The sequence below is a fragment of the Caretta caretta genome, chromosome 1 (genome assembly GCF_965140235.1).
Source record: "Caretta caretta isolate rCarCar2 chromosome 1, rCarCar1.hap1, whole genome shotgun sequence".
In the NCBI taxonomy this organism is placed as follows: Eukaryota; Metazoa; Chordata; order Testudines; family Cheloniidae; genus Caretta; species Caretta caretta.
Window position 1 is genome coordinate 60,040,933 of NC_134206.1, and position 13,163 is coordinate 60,054,095.

At 38.7% G+C, this 13,163-nt stretch overlaps 1 protein-coding gene across 17 annotated transcripts in view; it reads right to left on the reverse strand.

The window, feature by feature from the left end:
* The window catches only part of LRCH1 (leucine rich repeats and calponin homology domain containing 1), a 272,083-nt gene that overhangs the window by 123,349 nt on the left and 135,571 nt on the right, over positions 1-13,163 (reverse strand). For all 17 annotated transcript variants that reach the window (XR_007356703.2, XR_007356693.2, XR_007356705.2 and 14 more), the window contains exons 3-4: positions 10,903-11,029; positions 1,605-1,710 (exon numbers count right to left, since the gene is read on the reverse strand). Coding sequence is in view for 8 of the 17 variants with exons in the window: in XM_075128536.1 (XP_074984637.1) it covers positions 1,605-1,710; positions 10,903-11,029 (233 nt within the window). In the remaining 9 variants the exon portion in view is untranslated. The remainder of the gene's footprint in view (positions 1-1,604; positions 1,711-10,902; positions 11,030-13,163) is intronic.

The following is a 13,163-nucleotide window of genomic DNA, read 5'->3' on the forward strand; positions in this document are numbered from 1 at the left end:
GGGGGCAGGAAGGGGTGGAGTGGGGGCAGGGCCTGTGGCAGAATCAGGGGTTGAGCAGAGAGCCCCCCGGCACATTGGAAAGTTGGCGTCTGTAGCTCCAGCCCCAGAGTTGATGCCTATACAAGGAGCCGCATATTAACTTCTGAAGAGCCGCATGTGGCTCCGGAGCCACAGGTTGGCCACCCCTGACTTGGACAATAGCATAATATGTAGGGCTGTCGATTAATCGCAGTTAACTCGTGATTAACTCAAAAAATTAATCATGATTAATTGCACTGTTAAACAATAGAAGACCAATTGAAATTTATTAAATATTTTTGGATGTTTTTCTACATTTTCAAATATATCAATTTTTATTACAACACAGAATATAAAGTGTACAGTGCTCACTTTATATTATTTATTACATATACTTGCACTGTAAAAATGATAAACAAAAGAAATAGTATTTTTCAATTAACCTCATACTAGTACTTAGTGCAATCTCTTTATTATGAAAATGCAACTTACAAATGTAGTTTTTGTTACGTAACTCAAAACCAAAACAATGTAAAATTTTAGAGCCTACAAGTCCACTCAGTCCTACCTCTTGTTCAACCAACTGCTAAGAGAAACAACTTTGTTTACATTTATGGGAGATACTGTTGCCCACTTCTTAATTACAATGTCTGCTGAAAGTGAGAACAGGTGTTCACATGGCACTATTGTAGCTGGCGTTGCAAGATGTTTACAAGCCAGATGCGCTAAAGATTCTTACGCCTCTTCATGCTTTGTCCATCGTTCAGAGGACATGCGTCCGTGCTGATGACGTTAATTAAATTTCTGACTGAACTCCTTGGGGGAGAATTGTACGTCTCCTGCTCTGTTTTACCCGCATTCTGCCGTATATTTCATGTTATAGCAGTGCAAATATTTGTAATCAAAAATAAATATAAAGTGATTACTGTACACTTTGTATTCTGTGTTGTAATTGAAATCAATATATTTGAAAATGTAGAAAACATCCAGAAATATTGAAATGGTATTCTATTATAGTTTAACAGCACGATTAATCATGATTAATTTTATTAATCACTTGACAGCCCTAATAATATGCAACTTCTACTCACACAGAAGCAGTACCGATTTGATTAGGCTTCTAATGCAAGTACAATGACCTCAGGAAAAAAAAACATAGTATTTTTAAGTACATCATATACTTTTCGCCAAGATTCCTAAAATATTTCTAGGACTCCACAGGGCTGATCCTCAGCTGGTGTAAATTGTCATAACTCCGCAACAGAGCTAAGACATTTTATACCAGCGGAGGGTCTGCCTTCATAGGTCTTTCATAAATAAGTACTCTTCAAACTAATGATTTGAAGACAAGTATCAAGCCACCATGAATCACAAAGATAATTCATTTTAAAAAGACCCACATATTGCTTCTGCTTGGCAGTAAGTATTGTAGAATGTTGCTGATGCACAGTAAATCCAAACTCAACAAATTTTAACACAAGGAAATGCGAGGTTTATCTTACTTATTTACGTAATTAAATACATGCATATTTTCTAAGTTTTAATTAGAAAGTGATTTTAAAGGTCTTATTTTTTTTTCTTTTTACCTTGTGGTAAAACCTTGAGGTAATTTCTTCTGATATTCAGTTCTCTTAGAGATTTCAACTGGCCTATCTGCTGTGGCAAAGCTGTGATTTCATTGCAGCTGACATCCTATATTAAAAGCAATAAGGAGATGATGAACTGTCTTCCCTCAAGACAGTCTACTATTATGGGTGTGAAATTCAAAGTACTTTGTTGACCCATTAAAACATGTTTTCCAGGTTAATGAAATGTAAATTCATATAACCTGCCATGTCTTATCTTTGCACTGAAAAACTAGCCATGTGATAGGTGTCACATCACATAAAACCAAAATACAGCATTTACTTAGATTTGCTTAGTGAAGTTATGCAGACTGCCATTTGGGCTCCTTGTTCATTTTTCTACATCTGTTTTTGACTTTCCAGTACATTTCTGAAGGACTTTGCAATCTGGGGGGGGGGGGGGGGGGGAGGGGCGGCTGACACAGAACACTGATAGGAAATGAACAATTTTCTAAAATCAGCTGGCTCTCTTTTGATGGGACTCTAAAATAGATTACTTGCGGGGAGGTTTGGTGGAGATATATTAGAAGTTGGGTTTCAATTTAAAAAAAATTGATTTAGAGATTTTTCCTTTTTTAAAACCAAAATGATAGCAACACAAAAACATAACACAATTGCAGTTATTTTTACGCACTAGTTTAAGAACTGGGTATAGGAAGGGGCTCACAATTACTGCTAGGTATGTAATTCATACTTTAAACTCTACAGAAGGAGAAATAGTCTCCCCTTACAAAAGTCACCTCTTTGAAAGAGAGAGAAGGAGAACTGGCAATTCAATGTGACAGTACAAATTTAAGATGGTGGGAAACAACTCTCCTCTTTTATAAAAAAAATATCATTTATTTGATGGGAAATATAGAGGTTGTTAAAAGAGTATTAGGTAAAAAGTTTCAAAAGCATGTAAGTGACTTAAAAGCATACGTCTCATTGAAAGGCAAAGGAATTTAGACTCCTAAATCATACAGGTGCTTTACCCTATTTTCTTGGTTAAGTGGTCCCAAGTTAACCACATCTAAAAATATAAATACTTTTAATCAGAGTACTCTGTGAACTCAGAATGTCTGTAAGTTCTCCAAAGTACAGACTTCCAAACACTTAGAACAGAGAGCACTCCATTGGTTAATTCGCAATGACAGGTGTGCATGTCCCTCTATACTGAGGGCATGGCTACACTTGCAGATGTAGAGCGCTTTGAGTTAAACCAGCCTTCGGAGAGTACCGTAGGGAAAGTGCTGCAGTCTGTCTATACTGACAGCTTCAAGCGCTCTGGCGTGGCCATATTATGACACTTGCAGCAGCATGGGAAGTGGTGCATTCTGGGCAATTATCCCAGCATGCACGTGACTGCAACATACTTTTCAAACAGGTGGGTTGGGGTGGAGTGTGACAGGGATTGTCTTGTGTGTATGTGGGGGGAGAGAGAGAGTGGGTTTTGGGCGGGCTGAGAGCATGTCAGCATGCTGTCTTGTAAGTTCAGACAGCAGCAGACGCCCCTCCACCCACGCCCCGCCTCTCTCTCTCTCACACACAGCATCCCACACCAATGGCTTGCTTTGTCTCGGAGCAGATAAGCAGCTGGCTGTCAGAAACGGAACTTCAAATGGCATATCTGCATTCCTGCAGCGATTCAAAAACAATGACAAGAGTAGCCACTTGACTTAAGGGGATTATGGGACGTTTCTGGAGGCTGATCAGTAATGTAACACCTCGTTCACACTGGCGCCGCGGCGCTCCAGCGAGGGCGCAGCAAACGTTATTCCACTCACCGAGGTGGAGTACCAGCAGCGCTGTAGCCGCGGAGTCAGAGTGTTCTACGTGCCTTGCCAGTGTAAACGGGTAGTGAGCTAGTGCGCCCGGGGGCTCCTTTATTGCGCTGTAACTCGCAAGTGTAGCCAAACCCTGAGTGCTGTGTGCTTTGTTCCTGTGATCTGGGAGGTTGTTGAAATTTACAAAGGTACAGAAAGAAAAATTCCTGTACATTTCAATGCCCCAATGGCTAATTTATAGAGGGCTGAATTAGGCCCCTCATCTCAGGTTTTAACAACCTGGACCAAGATGCAGCTTCTTTTCAGCTCACAATTTCTAAAAGAACAATTGCTAGAAAGTTAGATTTGTAAAGTTAAGATGCAGTACAAGATGGAGTTGATCCAACACAAGGTACAATGGAAAGTAGGAAATGCATTAATACTAGTAATACATATATAAAATAAATGCATTAATAATACTAATACTGTTGATGCATTAATCAAGACTCTGAAAAGCCTAAAATCAGTAATCAAGATCAACTCTTGTAATCAGGGCATTTTAAAACAAGATCAAACTAACTTACAGGCTTTAGCTTATACTACCAAACACATCACTATGTAGTCAACATGACACTGAAAAGAACGCTGAACCTTTTGCCTAACCTGTGATGCATTGTCGTTTGACTAGAATGGTCCTGCAAGGTTTCATGTGCTGTATAATAGGGAGATCAACAAAAGTAAGCAGACACTGTATCTCCAAGAGTATGATTTACGTAGAGATAACACTTTTTCCTAAAGAGACAAGGGAATTTCTTAAGGACATTAACTCCTACTATTACGGTTATTGTTTCGAGTGGCAAAGTTGCTCAATACCCATGAGAAATAAGATTCTGCAGTTCCCCAAATCGGGTTTCAAATTTAGCCCTTTGAAGGGAGTTTCTCTAATACTATTCAAAGATATTATGTCAATGCCATTTCCAAATCAAGAATTTCTTCAAAGAATAATTAGTGAGAAAACGGAAGCTCTATTTGACAATACTGGATTGGGTATCAGAGAGATAAAAGTCTCCTTATCAGGATCCCACTGCAGCCAAAACTTCCTTCCCTTCTCAAAACAGAGCCAGGGAATTGTTTTAGGTTTTAGACAAGAAAATTAAAAAATCCTTGTTAATGAATGCACTGGAAACCCTCTCTTGTCCAAACTACGGTAAAGTATGGTTAATTGCATTGTTCTTAGTCCAAATATTTTTAGGGATTTACTGCCCTAATTTTAATCTAAAGACTTGAAACAAGTTCATAATTAAGCATTTACTTTTTAGAACATACAGTTAAAAGGTAAAGTGCCCCTCTTGCAGAAAAATTGTATGGTAAGGATGTGTCTAGAAGCATATTTCTATGTGTGTATGAATCTTTAATAAAACTGACTTTGGTTTCAGGGTGTAAGATATTTTTTAAGGAAGTATAATAATTTTATGGTTGTTAGTAGCTGCAAGGACAAAGTCTGCTGGTGACCTTTTAAGAAATCCAAGAATAAAACTCATCTCTTCAGTTCATAGTCACAAGATATCCAGAGACAACAGTATCTTTTATCCAACTAAACACTGCATACAACATTTTTTACTTTCTGGTTGGGTACGTATGACAAATCAAGAGCAGCGTACTTCTCCTAATTCCAGTATGTAATACATTACCCTGCTTTTGTTTTGCATCTTGGCTTCAAGGACATCTGCAGACAATTAAAATAATGTACTCCAAATGCCTTTTCAAATTCCAAAGGTTAATATTTGATGAAGGTCAGATTTCTTCTAATAATTCCATTTTATTCTTATCAGTTGTCTCCCTGTTTGACAACATGGACAAACTCTCTCAAATAAGATTGGAGAACAATAGTCAATTTAAGTAAATTTCTATGGCAAGTGGAATTTGGAGGTCAAATAGTGTGCAAACAAGTTAGTGCTGTTAGCACTATCGAAAGTCTGAAGTTAAGAGTTTTAAATACTCAGTTTTTACAGTAGCATAGAGTTGTACACTAGCACTACCTCCTAAGTCCTGCTCTACAGCAGCATGCAGGTTGCCATCATGCAGCTTAGCTCCTTGGCACTGAAGGGATGCACATTTCCATACATGGGCCACATCTCCTCAGCAGCAGAACCACAGTAATGCCGTTAACAGGCATCTCTTCACGGTCATGGAGACGATTCACCCTTTAGGACAGGTGTAAACTATCTATAATAATTTCAATGCAGATTTAACTCTAAAGCTTCTGTGTCCATCTCACTTTTCAAAACTACTACATACATTTGGACCTGCTGGAGGGTTTCCACCATCTCAATCCCAACTACTGCAAAAAATTGTGTGTGCACTTTGAGCACTGATAGCAAGTAAAATAAATCATCTGGCTGTTGACCCACTGGATGATTTGTCAAGAGTTACATATTTTCCCATTAGCTACCAAATCAATTATTTTATTGAAACAAAAGAAAAACAGTGTTGATTTTATTATTCATTTTCATATTTAAATTTTAAAACTTTGTATTTAATGTACCTAAGGTGCTTACAGAATTTCCAGTCTGGTGCATACCTAGTTACCTTGCCATTAAAAACATTTGGTTTTGCTTTTTACTCATTATTAGAACCAATTCAGACAAGGAAGGGGGAGCTGGATTCAATTCTGGCTCAAGCAGCCTTATTCAACTATATTTCAGTTGCAGCACACAACAGTTGCAGTTACATCTTCATTACCCTTCTGAAGACAATTTGTTTCTCCAACTATAAATGAGGACAGAATTTAGTCTTCAGAAACTTTATTTCTGGTGATTATACATAAAAAGAAAAGAATCCAGATTGACTTTTAGATCTCAGAGTTGAGTTTGCAACATTGCCAACAGGAAAAAATATTTACTTATAAACTGGACATTTAATATGAAATAACTGAGACAAACAAAATATCATGGAACTCGACAATGTTGTTTTACTGAGTCACTTTTCAGAGCAGAACCACAGCCAGCTGATTGAAACAGATTCAACTTGATTTTAAAAGAACTCAAAGGATTATGAAATCCTTCTGGTACACAGGAACAAGATTAATTTCACTCAATATCTTTAAATTTTAATGGTTACAAATTAGTAGAAAATACAACTACAATGTGGTTCCATCCATTTTGGATTTCGTTCGAAAATTATTCTTATAAATGTTAATACAAGTTTATTCCAATAGATGGCCCAAGCAAGGATAAGAATCGGTTAGTAGTTTAACCATAATTAAACAAATGGTGGTGGTGGTAAAGATATCCATTTTTACTTTAATACTTTTTATTTTAAGGGTTAGTCACAGAAAATTATATTTCAAAAGCAAAATTTTTGCTTTGTTAAGACTTTCACCAGTTCTACTGACATCCATTGAAGAACATTCCAGGTGTCTTTCAGATTATTCAAATAATCAGTAGTATGCCACTAAATATGTCATCTGATTAAATCTTTTGTTCACTGCCTATTAAAACATTTTAAATTTGCTTAAAATATTGGTTGCTATGTGTTCTCAAAGGGTGAAATTCACCATACTGCCAAAGACCAAATAAATCCTTAAATTAGGTCTGAACTGGTGTAATGGGCACATATGAGTTTATGCGAGCAGTCAACATTAAAGTGAATTTCATCCTGCACATTCATCTCAAAATCATGATTCAGTCATGAGTTAACGTCTTAATAAAGAAGCCAGTTCTCTTAGAGCTCATGCCATCTGAGACCATAGAGAATGCAAGGAAAATAACTGAACAACTGAATTGTAATTAATTACAACAACCACAGGAAAGTTATTTTCCTAACCAATACTTAAAATTAATCTGAATGTTCACTAAAGTGGTAGCATCTAAATAGAAATTAAAAACATTTCAATGTTTCACTTCAGAGACTAAAAAGAATACACAACAAATACAATTTGCTCTATGAAATGTATTTACTATAATCTGGGTGCAGTTAAATGGGGAAAATGTTAAATTTCTATAAAATGGTATAGTACAATAGCAACAGAAACATTTTACTGGTAAATGCTTTTATTTGGGTTCTGAGACCTAGCTTAATCTGTGGCAACCCATCCATATAAAGTCTCTGAATCATATACCGTAGCACTATTTATCAATATGCTTTAATTTATATTCCTCTTTACCCCATCCAATACGTCATAAGTTAGCAATTTCCAAGCAAACAATGCAATCTGAATAGTTACATAAATAATTAGTGTTCATCAACGTAAGGGGAGTATGTCATCAGAACTGAATTATTCACAAATTTAACAAAACTTGTTATGTTAACATGCTATTTTGTAACCATATAGAACACAGAGAAAAAGATGAGTCATACTTTCAGCTTTGACACAAGTTTTTCTACCCTCTTGTTCCAGTCAGATTCTAACCAAAGTGATATGTGCTACAATACAAGTCAATGTTGTTTTGCAATTATTTTTAGAAAAGTAATTTTTACATTTTCTTGGTGCCTCCAAAGAGTGACACTGATATAATACTTGGACTGGGAAGCAGCAGAATCAGTCAAATCTGCTGTCTTTTGAAACAGTGGTAGTACAAAAGACCAAACCAAACCAAAAATCCAAAGAGTCCTGCCTCCTCCTGAGCACAATTAGTATTTCTTTTGAAGCTCTTAAATAATTTTGCTTTTAATTTTTAAAAGCTAAATCAGAAGCGGGGCTTTTATTCTTATTAAATGCAAATTCTCTGTTTACCCATGGAACTAGGGTTGCCAACTTTCTAATTGCAGAAAACTGAACACCCCTGCCCCGTCCCTTCCCGATGCCCCGCCCTTGCCCCACTCCTCCTCCAAAATCCCACCCCCTCTAACTCCATCCTCCCTCCCTCCATCGCTCACTCTCCCCCACCCTCGCTCGCTCGCTCATTTTCTCCGGGCTGGGGCAGGGGGCTGGGTTGTGGGAGGGGGTGAGGGTTCCAGCGGAGGGGACAGGCTCTGGGGTGGGACTGGGAAAGAAGGGTATGAGGTGCAGGAGGGGGCTCTGGGCTGTGGAGTGGGGCCGAGGGGTTTGGAGTGTGGGCGGGGGCTCCAGGCTAGGGATGGGGGAGTGGGAGTGGGAAGGGGTGAGGGCTCTGGCTGGGGGTGCGGGCTCTGGGGTGGGGCCGGGAATGAGGGGTTTAGGGTGCAGGAGGGGGCTCCAGGCTGAGGATTTCAGGGTGCGAGAGGGGGCTTCATGCTGGGGCAGGAGGTTGGGGTGTAGGAGGGAGTGAGGGCTTCAGCTGGGGGTGCGGGCTCAAGGGTGGGGCTGGGGACAAGGGGTTTGGGGTGCAGGAATGGGCTCTGGGCAATTTTTCTGCAAGAGGGAGACTTTACCTTTTAAACTGTATGTTCTAAAATGTAAATGCTTAATTATGGCAGTTTGGGTGCAGGAGGGGGTGAGGAGTGCGGACTCTGGGAGGCGCTTACCTCAGGTGGCTCCCAGGAAGCGGCATCACGTCCCTCCTGCTCCTAGGTGGAAGGGTGGTCAGGTGGCTCTGCGTGCTGCCCCTGCCCCCAGGAGCCACCCCCATAGCTCCCATTGGCTGCAATTCCGAGCCAGAGGGACATGACGGCTGCTTCCCAGAAACAACGCGGAACACTGGACTTTTAACAGCCCGGTCAGCAGTGCTGACCGGAGCCACCAAGGTCCCTTTTTGACTGGGCATTCCAGTAAAAAACTGGACACCTGGCAACCCTCCATGGAACAGTAACTGCATGGATAGTGCTAAACTACCCTGTCAGTGTGTTTCAACCTGTTCTCGATGGACTAGTAGGATGGGAAGGTATTTCAGTAGTTCTTCACTGAAATTGCTATCAAGGATGCCACTTAGTGTCAACTAAAATATGAAACGCAGTCCAACGAGAAATGGACTGGCACCACCAACTTATTTCAGAGAGACCCCGAAACAGCCATTAGATGGCAAGGATGTTTATTCATTGCTAAGTAATGCCACATTCAAACCAGCAGTGACCAAGAGTTGACAAGATTCAAATCCCATTAATAATCCACCTAGTCATTCTGTCCCCTAAAAGAGAGATGTTTAATATTCCTGAATTGTACTTGCAAATAAAAACTTAATAAAATAAATCCACTAATAGATTAAGCATAAAATAAACCATCACTATAACTAGCAGTTTCATTTTAAAGTAGTGAGATTGTTTTTGTTTGTGTTTTAATTTGATAGCTTTATTTTCATTAAGAAGTCATTATAAACATGACAAAGTATGAAAAACCAATAAAGTGCACATTTCACAAAAAAGAAAAATATTAAACATCCTTTAGGCCATTATAAAGACCCCGTACATCCCAAGGGAGAGAAAGAAAAAATAAAAGTATCCAACTACAGTTAGCCCAACTATAGTTGTAAGGGCCTAATTCTGAGAGCTGCTGAATACTCTCAGCTACTATTTAAACACCCCAATCTTGCAACTAGTTCCACGGAGGGACAGTCAGTTGCAGGACTGGGGCCAAAGTTAACTCAACACCATGTAACAGGTTCAGGCTTTAAGTATAGGAAATATTATTTAATAAATAAGATGGGTGAGCAGACACTTTCTGACACCACGACAGACACCTTAGAAATACCCAAGATAGAAGCAATAGGTAGTGACATTACCAGCCAGAAAAATTTTGTAATATAATTTCTACTGGGCATTCAGAAGCAATGCCAGAGTAACTGGTTCATTTACTAATGGCTATTCTCAAAAGGGTTAGGTGATCAGAAATAAGCAGAAGACAGTCCAAAACAGCTTACACTCTAATAAACAAGGTGTCATATGAAGGGGAAGAAAGTGAGGGAGGAGAAAACATTAAAATATACACAGGCTTTTACAGATAAAATTTTCATAAACATTTGCAATTTTAAAAAAAATTATGAAGTGCCATCTAATTCCTGCCCTCAATAACTGGCTGATTTCTTATAGCCATTACTGAAGGGGTAGGTTTTGCGGAAAGAGGACAGTGGCCATATGGATCACTTTAGAGAAGACGTTCCATGCATAATGGACAGCTTGGAAATATTTGAGAGAGAAACTAAAAGGGACTGAAAAGATGAGCATAATTTGTAAAACACAATGAGGTAAGAAAAGAAAAAAAGATAAGCTGAGAGGTGCAGAGCTAGGAAGGGACTTTGAGGCCAGAACAAGAAACTTGAACTCATTGCAGCAAAACAGGGAGCCAGTAGAGGGATTTGAACAGAGGAGTGATTTGGTCATGCAGTGAGAACAACAACAAGTAGGCAAGATGATCTTTACTGATGTGTTTTATATGAACCCAAAGAGAGTGTGGATGTTAGGGAGCCTGGAAAGGAGACAGTTACACTGTAACTTTGTGCTATCTGATGCAATTAAAAAGTTCACCACATACTAAGGAGCATTGACTGTGTAACAGTGATTACTGTATCATTAGGCTTTGGCAGGAAGTTCTTTACAAAGTTGATTACACCTTAACTAGTAATAAAATAAACAAAAAACAAACATCCAAATCAGTAACATACCAGTTCCATTAACTGTTTTAGCTGACCTATCTCTTCTGGAAGGGAACCTAGCTTATTGTTACTTGCAATTAAGACTTTTAGAGGAAGACCACACAGGCAAGCTGGCAAAGAAGAAAGCTGATTTCGACTGCAACAAAAGAAACAAAAACAAACATTAAAAATACAAGTTACATTCTATTATATGCTCACTTAGAAAATCTGAGATTACAATGTGCTATTTAAAAAGTCCAGTTATTGAGATATCTTGATATATCATGTTGCATGCACATAAAAAAAAGCAAATGAAAGTTTTGGAATAAAAAACTGCATTAAAACATCAAACATAAGCAAAATTAGGGAAAAAAAATCTCCATTTACTGAACAAAACAGCTTTATGGAATACCACCACCCTGAAACAAAAGAATAAATTTTATCAGTTTACTCCTGAATATACTGCACGAACAAAGTGACATCAACTTATAACAGCTGTTTTCCTCCACAACAAATGCAGGAAACTCAATGAGAGCAGTAGCTGCAAGGATTTTATAAAAAAAACTATGATTTTACTGAAGCAAGCATAAATGAGAGACTTTTTCCCAGCTAACTGAAGGACAGGCCAACAACTGATCATAGGAAAAACCACTGGCATGCCTCCGGTTCTCAAAAAACACAGCTGCATATGAAGTCTTCTCTGTGTCTGTTGCAACCCATTTTCCCCCCAGGTATTTGAAACTCAGCACTGAAAATTCTTTACAGCCTGAAACTCTTCACATATCTCAGATCGGAAAAGCCAAAATTGTTTATTCTCTTACCTGATCGTTCGTTTTTTGTGACTTGATCTTGCAAAATAGACCATAGTGTTTTCTCCCTCTCTGGTTGCAACAATAGGAAAGATGGCAACCAACCAAATCAAACATTTATTAATGAACTTTACTATAACACATCGCCACATTATCTGAACATCTCACATATATTAAAGTTCCCTGTGAGTTAGGGATGTGTTATCACAATTATTTTGCAGATTGGAAAACTAAGGGACAAGAAATTAAATTACTTGTCCAAGGCCATGCAGGAAGTCTGTGGCAGAGCTGGAGCACATACTTCAAGTCTCCTGATTCCCAATCCTGTGATTCAACCACAAATCTATCATTTTTCCATCCTTGAAAAGTTTCCCCTTCATTGCTCCTCCTTTGCGCATTCTTTACTCCCCAGTTTGAGACAATCTTTATGTGAAAGAATGAAGGTTAGCCTGCATTCCTCATCCCTAAGAGGAACTTCCTTTTTCTAAACCTCATAGGATAATGTCCATCAGGCTGAGTTGGTGTATTAATCAGCTCAGTCACACATAGAGTTAACTGTTAGTTTGTTTTTCTGTGACTTTGATCAGAATAGAGAACAGTGTTCTAAACAACAGTATCTGACGGGACTCTCAGAATGCAGAGGTTAATCTGACTGGGAAGACACCAACTATGATCCCAATAATTTCTTCCCTTAAAAGAGAAACCTCAAAGGAGGGCTATCTCCAAACCTTTCTCAGCCAAATGCAGCAGTCACCAATGCCTGATCAAGGTGGCAGACCAGCACAGTTTATCTAATGAGGCTTCACCTCTATCTGTCAAGGAAGAAACTACAGCCCAGTCGGCATATTCTGTGATCCCGATCAGGAAGGACACTGCTGCTGTGATTCTTGTATACAATTCTTTAAGCACAGTGGCATATCAGGAAGCTTCAAGGCCATCTGAATCCTTTAAAATGCATAAACAGTAAATCAACCTTTGTAAAGGCTCTGTTCCCACAGAGAAATTTTAAAAGTAACCCCCCAAATTTTTTTTTAAAGGTCTTGTGCTCATCTTCGTTTCTTTCTGGTGTATAAATATGAGCTGAAAGGGTTTGTCGTTTCTTTCTTTTTCTTTTTTTGCTTAAAAATAATTGGACATCTTTGTTAAGAATTCAACAGGCCAACTCTTTCAGTCAAGGGGTGAGCAATCACAATGCATTCCTGAAGTGAAAAGTTCAGGGTTCTTGGCATGAGATGATGTAAGAAGCAGAGTTACCTGGATATCTGAACTGTTAGAAGTAATGCCTCAAAATTCTCCAAAAAAAACCCCACACACACAACAGGGGTAACATGCCAGGCAAGGAGGGAATGTTCCTTCCTAACAGCCTGATCCACAATGCTCTGCAAAAGTTGCTAAATTAGCAGCTACACACACACAGAAGACACCCAACTCATATTACAACTGTTAGTTCCTACAGACTAATTCAGAAATTCCTTCAAACTT